Source organism: Nanorana parkeri, unplaced genomic scaffold (genome assembly GCF_000935625.1).
Source record: "Nanorana parkeri isolate BGI_ZX_2015 unplaced genomic scaffold, ASM93562v1 scaffold1850, whole genome shotgun sequence".
In the NCBI taxonomy this organism is placed as follows: domain Eukaryota; kingdom Metazoa; phylum Chordata; class Amphibia; order Anura; family Dicroglossidae; genus Nanorana; species Nanorana parkeri.
This window is the reverse complement of record NW_017308118.1, coordinates 168,102-183,732: the sequence shown is the minus strand read 5'-3', so window position 1 is coordinate 183,732 and position 15,631 is coordinate 168,102. Positions and strand designations below refer to the sequence as shown.

At 39.6% G+C, this 15,631-nt stretch overlaps 1 protein-coding gene across 4 annotated transcripts in view; it reads right to left on the bottom strand.

Moving 5' to 3' along the window:
• Positions 1–913: 913 nt before the first annotated feature.
• Positions 914–15,631, bottom strand: part of TNKS2 (tankyrase 2) — a 40,252-nt gene continuing 25,534 nt past the window's right edge. For 3 of the 4 annotated variants that reach the window (XM_018571833.1, XM_018571834.1, XM_018571835.1), the window contains 12 exons: positions 14,220–14,439; positions 13,441–13,550; positions 10,995–11,183; positions 9,855–10,104; positions 9,238–9,320; positions 8,300–8,420; positions 7,948–8,045; positions 6,963–7,037; positions 6,756–6,861; positions 3,193–3,379; positions 2,402–2,558; positions 914–1,317 (listed from right to left, as the gene is read on the bottom strand). In XM_018571833.1, the coding sequence (XP_018427335.1) occupies positions 1,255–1,317; positions 2,402–2,558; positions 3,193–3,379; positions 6,756–6,861; positions 6,963–7,037; positions 7,948–8,045; positions 8,300–8,420; positions 9,238–9,320; positions 9,855–10,104; positions 10,995–11,183; positions 13,441–13,550; positions 14,220–14,439 (1,659 nt within the window). In that variant the 3' untranslated portion in view covers positions 914–1,254. Of the gene's footprint in view, positions 1,318–2,401; positions 2,559–3,192; positions 3,380–6,755; positions 6,862–6,962; positions 7,038–7,947; positions 8,046–8,299; positions 8,421–9,237; positions 9,326–9,853; positions 10,105–10,994; positions 11,184–13,440; positions 13,551–14,219; positions 14,440–15,631 lie in introns of all 4 variants that reach the window. The other variant, XM_018571832.1, reaches the window with a different exon arrangement.

Genomic DNA, 15,631 nt, shown 5'->3' with positions numbered 1-15,631 from the left:
TAGGGATTAGTTACCAACCTGTGGACACCCGGTAACAGCTAGGGAAGATTCGAACAGCTATCATGCTTCATAGATATTGCCCTGAAAGGATAAGCCACAACCATAATCAACTGCCCATGAAATTTGTAGAAGTGTTTTAAAAGAACAACCTAGCTTCGGTTTTTGTGAGGCGCTCATCATAAAAACTCCTATTTGTATGTCTACGGGCCTGTGTGCTGACAAGCTTTAAGAATGTGGTGATGGCATCAGGTCAGAATTTGAAAGGTGCATTTGACCTGCAGCTGACCACCTTCCTGACCTGCTTCAAGCAAGTTTTCATTGCCATAAACTTGTATGAGGATGTTAAACTTGGTTTAGACAAAAAACAAAACCCAGTTGACATCGGCCCCTTATACAGGTGAAAGGATAATAACCATTGAATATCTGACTGTAATGCATAATTTAAAAACAGAAATCTCATCTTAAGTAGTTCCTTTGTTAGAGACTCCAGAAACAAAAAAAACATTAATTTGAATTACCTGACAAAGAGGAAAACTGTAATCTGTCCTTCATGAAGCAAATCAAAATTTGACATCTGGTGCAGATTTACCCCAGAAGATCACACGGGAAACATCAAGTACATTATTTTTCTTATCGGAAATAAAGGAGTCTGCCCTCGTACTTGATACAGAACGGCCAGCATGTGGTACAGAAAGAAACAGCTTCAATGCCATACAATTACACACACATTTGTTTTCTCTTTTGTACAAGGTTGCCATTTTAAAAGACTATATTACAAAGTAATGTAAATAAATACCAGGCCAGTACAAAAAGCTCTTATTTACAGTTTTACAAACTAACTGTATTCAGTGTAAATAGTTGTGTTTTAAAAGACACAGTCTCAGTAATGGGAGTTTGCGGTTTGTTGGGTTTCTTTTACAGGAATTAGAATGAATGCAGTTAGATGCTTAAAACGTGTTGTGTAAAAAAAAAAAAAAAAAAAAAAAGGACAGGATTGAAAATTCAAGTTAATGAAATAGGTTTCCTTGTGTAGAGTTAAATATAGACAAACCCATTTTTATATCAAGAATGGCGTCTGTTAAAGTGCTGATAACGTATTTTGTGAATGTTCAGGAAATACACTAAACATTTTTAAAGCTGTAGTCTCTGAAAATATCACAATGCTTTCACATTGTTTATTAAAGGCTCTCTGATTGGCCATCACGAAGATTCCGGTTCCACATGTAAGTCCGGGAGGCTCAAGGGGCTTTGTGATTATCCTTCTACTGCAGCGTCAGGCTTCACTATCTGATACGTTATTAGGTATTCTGGGTAGGCCTAGAGAGAGATCATAGACATGCATCATTAGCCCATTTTTTTCACATGTTCAATCAAGCCACCCTATACAAGTATACAGGGAAAGGTCCACCAATAAACAAGTGTGTATACTTTCCCTGCCTGCAGATTACAGTGGTTGAGAAATTGTCTTCTGCTGAGAAACAGTCACTTCAGGGAGTGTCCATCTCCTAAACCGACCTCAACGTCATTATAGGATAGAGTAGCGACGTACAGCTCAGCAGGAGGAACCAGCGAGAGTTGTGGAGGACTCCGGAGATTGATACTCCGGAAGTGTTGGTTTACCGTCAGATTTTGGGGGACCATTTCTCACCGAGTGCAGCAGCAGGAAAGGAATGTGCACTTCTTTTACAGTAACACCTTGGAAACATTACTGTAGCAACTGGTTTGCTTTCAGCATACCATCCATGATTCCAATGTAAATGTATGGCACAATATATGTTGAGGCTACACAGACACTTTTTAACCTAAAACATATGTTTTATGTCAAGAAAAAAATCGATTCCCATTGGAATGGGGAGTAATCAGCTGCTTCGATTGCACGCCACTTTGTTTTATTTTGACAGTTTGTACATAATTGAGGAAATAGTATGGTTACTATAGCCTCAATTATGAATGAAAGGGAAGTGATCTACATCACCTCCTGTTCATTCATAGTTGTGGTTATAGTAAACATATTACTCTGTCTCATGTTATGAATGAACAAGAACACTCAGTATAGAGGATTCCTGTTCATTTAGAACAGGGGTTGCAGAAAAAGAGATTGAGGACTCGTGTCCTCAAACTCTTTCTATTTAAAAAGGGAAATATCAGGGGTATGACCCCCAATATTTCCCTGAAGCCGATAAAAGTAAAGTAAAAATAAATAAAAATATTAAAAATAAAAAATATTAAAAAACAATTTGAAAAAATTTAAATAAAAAACATTTTCTGTCTGACTTTATTTCGGTTTTGAAATTTCCATTTGTCAGTACACCTCTAACACGCGCACGCACGCTCTTCTGTAGCAGTAAAATCCAAAATAGGTAAAAAATGTTGGAATATTGAAATTAAAAGACTCCGTTACCTGCTCTCCCCGGTAGATGACATACTCTGCTAGAGCAAGGCCGTTAACACTAGGCCGCCCAGTTACTGAGTGATGACCAGGAGGGGAGTGTGCCATCTTCATAGCACTGAACTGCAAGAATGATTTCCCCAATGTCACTCGACAAAACAGCAGATGTCTGTAAGCAAAAGAACAAATTGTGCTTATTACCCAGATAGCTAGCCTTCTTACCACACATTACATAGTGAACATAAATCCTTTAGGGAACTAAATGCACTGACCCTTCAGCGTGGGGTAAACTATATTACAGTGTAGATTGAAAACTATTCAATGTTATTGTGATAGACTGTTTCTTGTAAACATATGGTTTCTGAATAGGGTATCAAAGTATAGTACAAACCAAGATTCACATTATATAAACAAAAAGCACACAAACGTTGCCATCTGCTGGTGTCCAGTGTCACTTTTTTTTACTGGTGGCCATGCATTGCAATCTCTATTCATTCCAAAGGCGAGTTTATACGCAAACAGGGGTTTTCCCTTGGAAAGGAGATCACAGACACACAACAGCCGATTCCTGAACAGCAACTGAAGCCAGGAAAAGCTAATTAAATGAACAAATGGACGCCATCTTTATAAAGCCACAAGTCCAGCTGTTTAACTTGCCAATTTCTAGATAGCTACAGTTCATCTTTAGCTGAAATATGGGATGCATTAATAAAGTATCCAGCACCTCATCGGATGATTATGAGCCTTCTAAACAAATACAAGGAGATGTTAGCCTAGTTCAAGTTAACAGTAAAGGTTCCTACCTGTGACAAATGTAACAAGATCTGTCTTTGTGCACTGGGCAGCCCGTTCCACCTCCTATGCCATAGACATATTGGTTGCTTTTGGATGAGTTTTCAGCAAAGTATATACCAGCTCCAAACATTCCACCAATGTATGCATGCCTTTCATCAAACCCTTTGTGAATTATTGCATTTACAAATGGAGAACCTGTGAGCAAATGAAAAGTATGAATTATCCTCATAACATTACATCAGCTAAAATCTATTTTTTCCCCAAACAGTATTAAAACGAAAACTCAGCGACGTATTTGTGAGAACGCGCAAAACCGCATGAAAGCTTTTGCAATGTATGCCTTTCATTTACGCACTATCGCTTCAAGAGCTGCTTCAACTTCACTTGAACAATGTCAAGCAATCAGTGCCCTCGGCTGTGGTGGAGAAGCAGAAGCTTCACAGCAGCAGTGGTTGCACTAAGAGGGAGCCCACTTCAGCAAACAGAATGTGGGTGTTGTAGGTATTGTATGACTTAACCCTTTCGCTGCCAGAGTAATTTTTTTGCACATTTTTTTTTGCACACGTTATAATCCACATTTTAGGCATGAAAATTGCTTAAAACCCCCCAGAATGATATATTTCCTGAGAGTAAAGACCCTGTTGCAAATTCATATCACATATTAGAGCAACTCAATTTTTTACTGAAATGTTGGTTGTGATACACTTTACAGTTAGTGCACAAAAACACAATACCCAATTTTGTTGTAAAATATAAGAGTAAAAAGATACCAAACAAGTCGAGCTTAAAAATTGTGCGCCCGTGTCGGGGCGAAAGAAGAATAAAAAAAAAAAAAAAAAAAAAACAAACCCCAAATTGTCCATAGGCAACGTTTTAAAAGTCTGTACAGGTCATTAGAGTTACTGCCAATATCGGCGCTAGAATTATTGCTCTCACTCTGGCATATGCGATGATGCCTAATGTGGGGTGCAATCATCGTTTTAGTACGTAAGCACGTCAAGACGCATTTTTCCTTTAGTATGAGTGGGGACGGGGAACATAAAACATTTTTTGGGAGGGGCATTTTTTAAATTTTTACTTCCCCCCCCCCCAGCACATGTTTGGCAGCCCCTGGAAGCAATCAGGCAGCTTTACAGCGGCCCAAATCACTTCCAGTATAAAGTGGACAGTTGGCTTTACACAGGAAGACTCCCAGGCAACTAGTCCGTTTACAGGGGCCCGCTGCTACTGACATATGCTGGTGGCAGCAAAAGGGTTAAAGCCCAATTCCAGCCATTTATTTGAAAGGAGAACTATGGGGGGTCAGGGCTTTTCCCCATAGTTCTCCTAAGGGTAGCGTCCTCCCGTCGCCCAAAGCTCAGTATACCGTGAGCTACAGCTCACAGTATACTGAGACGCCGCAGCCGGGACTGATCCCGACATTACTGTCTGGATCCACCCAGCTGGATGAGTGACAGCTGGCTCTGCCTATCTAGAGGCAGACCGAGCTGTACCCGCCCCCTCCCCCGTCCGTTCCGCCAGTCAGCGCTGGACCCTCGGACAGGGGAGGGGGGGAATCCCTGCAGGGAGCTGTGAGTGACAGTCACGGCTCTCTGCAGGGACAGGATCGAGAAGTGAGTGAGCGACGGTGTGTGTTGGCTCACTTCCCGATCTATTGAGCCGACGTGCGACAGTTTCATTGTCACAGGTCGGCTAGAACTATGAGGCTGAGTAATTTTCACTCACCTCATAGTTCTCCTTTAATATTTGCATAAACTTGGGAAAAGTAAACACTCATTCAAATTTTGCTGCTGTCATCTCACGGTCTTGCAGTACAATTAAATTGATGCGTTCTAATCTCTCCTTAAGCTTTTAGGTGTAGTCTATATCCCCTCTGAGAAAATGTCCTATCAATTCCTGTTCCCATCGGAAGCAAGGGGAAATCTGCATACTGTGGACCAAAATTAAAACCTAAAAATAAAGAGGTACTACATACTAACAAGCAATAGTAGTGATTAATATACCACCACACAATGTCCATATATTACATGACCTCCAGCACAGACTGCAGTTGTTGCTACAGAGGTTGCCATTGCCAGATTGCTCTAAATGCAGTGCCAACTGCAGGGCAGAAGACTCCCATGAAGCATCAGGTACAGCGAAATCCACAGAGATGTATCACCACATCCAAGGGACAAGCAATAGTCAGTGCTGGATGGGAACGTTGTTTGTAATAGATTGAAGTCACCCTGAAAGGATTTCTTTGAAGGAAATTGGCTGCAAAGATACAAACCTATTTGGAAAAAACCTGCTGCAAAACTACCATATTCTAATTTACAGGCCTCCACTAGTTCCACAGCAGTGAATCCGCATCTCTATAATTTAAGTGAGATCAAATAATCTATTCACAATAATGAAAAAGAAAAAAAAAAAAAAAGCCTTTAAACCTTTTGCCAACCTGAACCAAAGTTAGCCATAAACCACCACAGCTGAGGGGCATGTGGCTCAACATCTGGATCAGGACCATAAGAAGGGTTGCACAATTTCGGATTTCTCCAGATTAAATGTAGAAAGTAGGGTGATCATTTTACAATGTAATCCCTTTCTAAAAACTCTCCAAAAGGCCAGCAACTAGAAAAGGGAGAAAATGGAACACTTGACATGTATAACTGCAGCTTTAAAAGGCTGAGCAACAGCCCATTAGACAATACTGGGCAGTCATTTGAAAAATTGCTTAGATAAAAGAACAAAGAAAAAAAAAAAAAGAATCAGCACGTCTCCTGGGTACCTGATTACATTTTACAGTTGGCTATGTACAAGGATTTACAGGAATACAGTCAATAAAAAAAGAAGTGTTTAATCAATTGCCTCCAAAATGTCTAATATTTTACTACCCAGAATGCAATGTCTAATAAAAGGATAGAGATCATTGTAAATAGATGAAAATAACCCATTCTTGTTTTAAATCAAGAAATCTATTCAGTCTGAGAACTATTAAAAAGGCATAGAAACGGTTATTCAGAAAATAGGCAGTTGCTCCTCCTGCAGGAGTACCAAATTGATGCTCTACGAGTAACCTTCTCGCATATGAACCCCCCGCCTCTGAAATTATATAGTCATATACAACAAACAGATCTAAGTCAGACTAAGGCTTCTGACTGTTCAGACTGCCATGGACTTCCCCAGATTGTCAGCAATATTCAGCCACCATACTGTTGGTGACCTGTTCACTATGGTGCATGCACTTCCCCAGAGAAGTCACCTCTATTGTTGGCAGATGTTTATGTGTGATATTGGCATGTGCTATGTAGGCTGTAAACACTATCCCTCAAGTCCAGTAGGTGAAACATCCACTTGAATGTCTTATGTGTAAAAACAAAAACTCATCCAGAAATTCTTTTGAATGGGGTTGTATACATTTCCAAAAAGGCATGGTCATAGTTGTAGTGGGCGTCAGTAAATGCAGCAAATTTCAGGAAATCAAGCTGCAAAGTACAGAATTCTTAGTAAATCTTAAAAATGTAACACTCTCACTGTCCAAATAGGAACAGAGCTCTCTTCAGCCATCTTCAACCCATGTTTTCAGACTTACCATGAAAGAGCATTCTTTCATTGGCATGATTATGATTTTCCTCAGTAACTTCTTTTCGCCGGTGTGTGTATTTTTCCCAGAGTTTCTTATTGCATACCTTTTGAATCTGTAGCAATAATGAACAAAGTATTGGCGTTAGTTTTCTTTTATGCAAAAGCTTAAAAAAATGTCCCCCCAAAATAAAGGATCAGCGCAACAGCTACACACCTTTAATATATTGTATCTGTTGAAGACTCCACCAGCATGTCCTCCATCCCTGTGCTCTCTGACAGTACTCTGCATCTACAGAATGTAACAAATAAAAATGATCACATAAGACTTTGAAACTGGAATGACTGGAGAATGAAAGAATGTAGAGAGCACCAATTTATAAAAAGAACACAGGCTGAAATGATCAACCATTCATCCACTGACTAATATGATAGACGGAAGACTTGCTCTGTGAGCAGGAAGTACTTCACAATAATTCTTTAGTAAAAAAAAAAAACCCTGTAGAATATAAACCAAGCATATGATGGAAAAAAAAAATGCACATACAAGTCCAGTAGATCCAAATAGTCAGCTGAACCTATATGCACATCTCAACCTTTCTCATAAAATTTAAGTTTCATTCTGCTCTTCCCAGCTCTGCGAGCCACAATACTGATCACTGAGGCGACCGAAAGAACAATAGGGGGGGATTCACAAGGAGTGTGAGGACGGATGTGGACCAGCTTTCACATAAAAAGCAAACCTTGCCTATCCGAATCTACTACTTGTCCTCACAAAAATTGATCTTTGTATATAAATTTGTTTACAATAAGCGCAGTTTGAACTGCCCAAATCTGTGGGCAAAACCGCCACCCCCCCAAAAAAAAACAAGTGTGGTTTCATTTTTTCCCCATGCTGATTAAGGTAATGCAGCTGCCTGCAGACCCCCTGACTAAATGGAACCATAAAAGTGGTCGTTGGTGCACATAACCATACTTTGTCAAAGGTTCTATGAGAAACCCCATACAGCACCCATGCACAATTAAAGTCAGTATGCATAATCATTTTGGCAAAGGTGCATTTCCTGAGGAACATCCAAGACAAGCATGAATGGAAATGCCAAAATTGTAGCATCTTAAAAATGTATTCGGAACATTGAAATAGTCATCATTTAGGCTAAAAAAAAATGTAGGGGGTATCTTAATCCTCCAACTATAATTACCTCTTCATCCACAGACATGAATTCTTTGTCGTCTGGAGCTAGGTCAATTAATATAGTGCCGCTGCCAGAGTTGTTAAGTGTCAAGTAAGGATTCAAACCTAGAAATGAGTCAGAAGGATCAGAGATCAAGCCAATATAAAAAACACTAAACGTTCAGAATATTCTTGAAAAAAAAAGCAGCAATACGCGTTACCAACATTAAACCACCCAGCAGCAAGTGTGCGTTATGTGCATGATAACATGCATGCTGGGAATGGCCCCATATTTTACACTTGTACAATAAGATGCTCTCTACTCCTGAATGTTTTACTTTGCAAAAACGTTATTCCAGATGTAAGGACACAGTAATTACCTTGTTGGCCTGATATGAGCCGCTCCACGCCTTTGATTATTTTATGCCTGTGCCCATAAGCATTAATTCCAATCTCCTTGAACTCCTTGTGCCCCATCTCAATAAGAACATCTAGTGTGATCTACAGACAGACAGACATGACAAGGTGATTTCATATTAAACAGCCCCGATGCTGGCGACGTACACTGTACGTCGTCAGTCACGAAGGGGTTAATAGTGTAGACTAAATTCAAGCATTCCTGCCATTATCGTGCAAAGGTGAGTGGTTACATTAAAAAGTATATAGAAAAGCAGATACAATGGACACTATACAAAGTCATTTCTTTTTTTTAACAAGCCAATCTAAATATATGTTTCTATATGCTGCCTACTTAAACTAAATACATTTTAAATAAACTGCTATTGGGAATCAGTTTGGAGTAAAAAAACAAAAACAAATTTTCAACAAACACTGCAGCATTAGGCCTCATTCACACACAACGCAAGAGCAAAATTGTATATTGCGTATATACGCGTGTATGTGCGTATATGCGTGCACTATATGCAATCCCAGAATGCATCATTCATAATAGAACTTTTAATGAACTGTACGCATGTAAACATGTGTGCGCGTAAAATACGCAACTCAGTTACATTGTTTTTGCGCATCTTTACGCTACGCAAATATACGGCTCCATACGCAGCTATGTGTATGGAGCCATTTATTTGCATATTTTGCATATGGGACAATACGTGCGTCAGTGTGAATGATGCCTTAGCATGAAATATACTATACTAAAATAAAACAAACCAAAATATTTTCAAGAGCAAACTATACCTGTGTGCAAACACAAACTGCTTTGGGCAAAACCTCCAAACTTGAACTAGAAAACCATAACTGAGCAGTCCAAGCCAAGATAATAACATTGTAGAAGACCTAAAATTATTCGAGGGCTTACCTGTTCTCTCTCAAAGATTTCAATTAAGTGTTCAAGTCCAAGGTTCCGCAAAAACTGATTGATGCTGAGATCAAATCCAGGGACTTTGTAAAAGAAAAAAGGAAAAATTAAGATCCTTTCAATGAAAAAGTTACTTCTGTTCTGGCTCCACGCTTAGCCTTTTCCTGGCATGCCCATTCCAGCTATTTACTATGCTTGGTATTGTTCATTCTAACTGTTCAGATACATATATGGCAGCACTGTACATCATACATGTGCTGCAGTAATACATTTTAAAATAGCTGGCACAGCAAATTCAAATCTAGATATTATATAAAAAGGTTAGACTCCTGTGATGTCATCTGTCACTTTTCTGGGAGCAGTCTGCATTCATATCACTAGGAACAAAATGTTTTTTGAACATACAATTACCTAATAACTGAAATCTACAGAAATTGTGAGATAGGGTTTATAATTTAAAGGGACTCCGCCTCGTTAAGGATATTGAAGGCTGCTGATAGACAGAGTTTTGTATTTCAAAAGTGGCAGAGTCTTACGATTACAACAATAGAATTTAATATATAGTGTTTGAGAGAAGATCTTAAAAATATTTAAAAAGGACACCAGAAGTAAGTTACCTTCCTCCTTCTCCAAGGCCACAGCCCCCTCAGCTCCCCCACTAGATGTAGACTGCGATTCTGAAAAGCTGGTGCTCAGGTTATCCAAACTGCTGGCAGCAGAAAGGGTGGGTGGACTTGAGGGCACTGAAGATAAGACTCCTGCTGTTGAGGACGTGGGCTGGGAAACGTTGATAAGCTGTGGTTTATAAAATGCTGGTAAGGATGCAGTAGGCATCGCTGCAGTTAGAAGGGCACGTACATCATCAGCCTGTATAAAGAAAAACAAAAACAAATGGCCACATTAAAAGTTTGAAAGATCTGACAAATGTTAAACGTTATTGAGAATTAGAATAGCTATACCAATTACAAAACATGAGTATAGTGACAGATCCTGGAAGAGGTTTGAATTGTTGATGGGAGTAGCTGTAGCAGACAACAGCAAATTGGTGCTCCACCATACGAGTGGTTTACGTTGGTGTGAAATCTCTGGTTTTAGCATAAAATGGCACCAAGATAATTTGCTACACTGTCAGGGGCAAAGCATTACTGCCCTAACTTCACAAAAATCACTAATCTAGAGACATCTGCAGACCACAAGATGACACATATTACTTGACTTGTTGCCAATTTAAATACCCTAACTGGACACTTCCCATATCCAGCATTATTCATAAGGCCATTGTTCAAGCAAGTTGTAAAAGTCAATTAGTTACCACATCTAAGTTAACAGACGGTTTCTGCTTTCAGGTTTTCCATTAACAGGCAAATACACTGGTTAAAACATGATGTCATTGTTCTTGTTCATCTAGGACTAGAACAACTTTGATCCATTCTTTTTTTTCTAACTACAGTCGAAAAATGCTGTCAAGGATCTAAGACTGTAGTTAGAAAAAAGAAAAAAATGGATCAAAGTTGTTCTAGTCATAGATGAACAAGAACAATTAACAATGACATCATGGTCATGAGGACATTGTGGAATTATCAAAAGCTATCTATTGCTGTGGAGAAAGATAATGCTTATGCCAAAGATAATTTGATGGGTTGCAATTTGGGGTGGTTAAAATTTGTGTAGAATCCATCATATAGAAAGAGGTATACCGCAAAACAAGAAAATGTCAATGCAAATTACCACAAAGAGAGGAACATTTGACTACTTACTGTAACCAGGTCTAAGGATGTCTGCCCCTCCTGATTTTTCAGTGTAGGATCGGCGCCATGTGCCAGAAGCAATGCGCAAAGCTGTGTCCTTCCTTTCTGAGCGGCTTCATGCAGTGATGTAAAAGCCCACTTATCAGTGGCATTCACACAAGCATTGAATTTAATAAGTAGAGCAGCCACATCCACGTGCTGAAAAAAATAAAAAAAAAAGACAAATTTGGTTATTGTAATATACACTACCATCACAAAATGACTATATATCAGATACAAAAAGTAAGACTATTGTTATTGGCCCAATAAAAACAGAAAACAGATCAACAAATTAATCTGCAGATAACCTAAAGTTGGCGTTAACTTCAGCAAAATAATACTTCAAGAAAATTACATAAAATGAGCCGACAGAGAAGGTGGCAAGAACACCTTTATTACCCAAGCGGCTTTTGAACATAAAGTTTTATTGGTCCCATGCTATCAATACCTGCTGTCGTTTTGCCCATGGTACGATTCATGCATTATTAAAAAACATACAATCCAGCTCTCCAATTAACAGAGAAACTGCGGACACATGACACCGCCATGCTAAGCAGTTATCAGAATAAGGATTGAATGACAAGACATTGTGGGGAATTCATCAAAACTGGGGCAAACTGAATCTGGAGCAGTTGCCTATGGCAACCAATCAGCATCTCTCTTCAGTTTGCTCAGGTAAGTTTTGAAAATGAAAGACACTGATTGGCTGCAGTGCAAATCTGCTCCAGATTTTGATAAATTCCCCCCATTGTGAGGCTTGTATGGGCGATGGACTTTTTTTTTTTTATTATTTATTAACCAGCTTGGTGTGTTAAAATAAAACTGCCAAATCCTTCCCAAAGCTAAACTGGTAAGGCTAAGGGAAAATACACCGTTCATCAAAAACAGCATAACTAACAATCTGCTTTGAATTCTAATTTCTGGAATGTTGCATCTCTCTCCTGCATACAGATTTTTAGTACAGAACTATTGACGTTCACAGAAGGGAAGGTTTATTAACAATATGAAACAAGGACAGTGCTTTGCAAGAATTCAAAGCACTACACTCGCCTCCCCATCCAAGCCACTCACCGACAATTTTTCCCTCTCTTCGGCCAACCTAGGATGACCCAACTCCTGCGCATGCAGATAACATACACTGAGCAGCTCAGTCTACATTCTAAAGATGTTGCTAGCAACAGGAGGTAAGAAGCTTTTATTGCGGAAAAGACAGTTTGCCTCCTGTGCAAAACAAAAAGCCTTACTCCTTGCAATCTGTTTTTCTTTTCCGGCAAAGTTCTATTTCAATGCAATCCCAGGGCTCCGTTTCCATATGTATGTTCTCCCAATGTGTGCATGGTTTTTCCCTCTATGCTCAAATTTTTTTACAAAGAATATAACAGGGTAACTGTTGAGTGACCAAATGAGCCATACAGATGGTTTTTGCCTTACAACTAGGAGGTGCACCGAAATGAAAAGTTGAGACCAAAACAGAAAATTAAAAAAAAAAAAAAAAAAAGAGTCAGGCTGAAACCAAAATTTGTTTTTATTTTCTAAACTTTTAATTTTTTTGACATTTTTATTTAATCATTCATAAACAATCATGAATGTATAGGAAGTAATGTAGATCACTTCCTATTCATTCATAACAGGTACACAGTAACTCATACTATGTCCAGTTATTGACAAACATTCAGAGATCACTGATCGTTGAGTGCTTGTACCGCTCTCTATCGTGGATTGGCTCTCACGGAAGCTGAGTGGCGGAACAGGGAGGAGAGCTCAGTCTCATATGACAGCTGACTCCTTTCCCTCACCACCGACTCAGCCTCCTTGACAGCCATCTCCACCCACTCATCTCTCCTGATTAGTTACAGGAGGCTGAGCGGGGGCGGTGCGGGAGGAGAGCTCAGTCTCCTGTGACACACTCACAGCTCTCTCCTCCACACACCGCTCCTTACAGTTTGTCTCCTCCCCACAGGACGCTGTGCCGTGTCACAGCAGACACTAAGCAGTGCACAGCGGGGAGGAGAGAAACTAAAGATGCATCGCAATTTTGGCCAAAAGATGACACTTGAGCTTGAGGGCCTGTTCCCACCATCCAGTGCATTCATCTTACAGTCCCGTGGCATAATTGCACTGGACCACTTATTGAGTCCCCACGTTCTAGGGTGGGAAGGGATGCACCAGTGCCATTAATTTTAAATGACACCGCAGACATGCCTCCCGTCCGCACTGGAACATGTGGTACAACAATGACCTGCATTCCAGTGCGGTCTGCTTGGGAAAAAAAATAGTGCACTTCTCAGTCACACTTTTAAGACAGTAAATCATGAATAATAGTCAGTTTTCTCTAAAATACTTTTCCTTAAAAACATTTCAAAATTACAAAAAAAAGGGCATTAACCAAGTTCATGAAATAAAAAAAAAAAGGTACCCCATATGACGCTGCGTTGTGCAGTGGAATAAGTCCTCCTTTATCTTGCGCATTCACATCAGCACCATGTTGTAACAAGTACTCTGCCACTTCTAAGTTGTTGTAGCCAGCTGGAACATGTACAAAAAAAAAACTAATTTTAGGCACACAAATTCCAAAAGATATGTTTGATACAGCGTCCCAATACTTGTCATTTTTAACCCCTTAAAAAATGGCATACATAAAAAAAATACAACCCTATCTAACCTTCTGCTGTTTAATGCCCTTACAGACTCTACCATGCTAGTCCATGCTGCGACCCCAGGGAACATCCGGATACTTTTCATTATATAGCATAAATGCAGGCTTTCCCTGCCCAAGCAGTCACCGCCATTCCCAATAGCGGTCACATTGCGGCGCAGTAACAGTGTGCAATTACAGACAGTGGGGTATGGTTGGTATTTAGCATAGGATCTTTGCACAGGCCACATCAGGTGTAGGGTCAGTGACTATTTATACTATAGATACATTTGAATGACTAAAGGCCATTACATCTACAAGACCTGTTGCAAAGTTGAGGCACACTGCCACAATTGTTTGGCGAAAAAATAATTAAAGTGACCAGATGCACACCATTCACTAAGGCTCAAAGTACCCCGGTCATAAAAAGGTTGCACATCTTTAAAACTTTGCCATCATGTGTAGGAACCTGAAGCAACTAATCAGAAGTCACTCTGCTAACACTAATATAAGGCTAAAGAGTGCTACAAAACAACTCTGAGAAATGGCATTGCACTCACCTGCTAAATGTAATGGTGTAGAATGTCTGCCTTGTGTATCTCTACAATTAACATTTTCCAGAGTACAGAGTTTTTTCACTCGCGCTACACAGCCTCTCTTGGCAGCATCTAACAAGGCCGCATCTCCACGCAGGAGGTCCTGAATGTCCGTATCTCCATCTTTGACCAGGTCTAACGCTGTATTTCCATCTCTATTCTTTTTCGTTGAATCAGCGCCATGCTAATAGAACAATTTAAACACTTAAAAATGGACAATAGTGATTCATTTCAAAATAATATGACCAGTTGAGCAGTTTTTTCCATCCCTGCTCCTCGGGGACTTATAATTTATATCTGAGATTTACAAAGACATACAATACTACTCCTACGCAATACATTTTATTTAGCAACTGTGACACAAAAGAATAGAAACTAGTAGAATAACTGCACTTTCAGTTATTGTAACTGCAGCTTACACAAAAGACAACAAATCGGAGTGTTCCCAACATCACAGCATGTAGGCAAATGCTGAATCTCCTGCCATCTAAGAGCTCCCTCTAGTGGCAGCTGGGTGCAAATTCTTCAGCAGCACAGCAGGAAGCAAACAAAGGGCAGGAGGGTCACAGGCCCTGGCTGGGAGAACACAGTGATTTGTTAGAACAGAGAACCAATTAGTTTGTGTAGACTGCAGCAGAACAGAAGCTGAAATGATCTGCATTAAAAGAAACTTAATGCTCATTGGAAAATGTATGCAAATATGACTATCCAAAAGGGGATCTTTTTTTCTGAGAAAATGCCATTTCCATGGTGGGCCACACATTTACAGGGAATATACTAAACCAGTGCTGCCACTGTTTTGGCTCAAAGTCTGTGTGATGTTTTCAGTCCCTAGTGGGTTGAGGAGGTCACCCCAATGCCCACCATCTCCTTTTGAAAATAAAAAGACTACATCTACAAAAAATGCTACCGAATTTGCCTTCTTTCCCACTTATGCATACATTTTACAGAAGTCTTTGAGGGGAATTTATCAAAACCGGTGTTGTTAAGACACACATTTACGAAGAATAAAAAAGGTATGGGTAAGGGAATATGATGCGAGTTGTATCACACAGACAAAGTAGAAGTGCCACATAAATAAACTAAATGAGGAAGTGATTAATGATAAAGGGGAATGGGAGGAAGAGGGGGGAGGGGATAGAGATAATTGGAACACGTAAGAAATAAGGAGATAGACGCAATACACATAGTGGTAAATATAGGGAATAAGGAGGAGGAGGAAGTGTAGTTAGGTGTGTGTCTGAGAGAAATGCACTTGAATAAAAGGATAAAAGCATGTGGGGAGGATATGTATTTAAATATAAATTATTAGAAGTGTAAGATTATGGGGGTCTCTTATGGATGGAGTGGTGGAAGAGGAAGGGAAATTTTATATA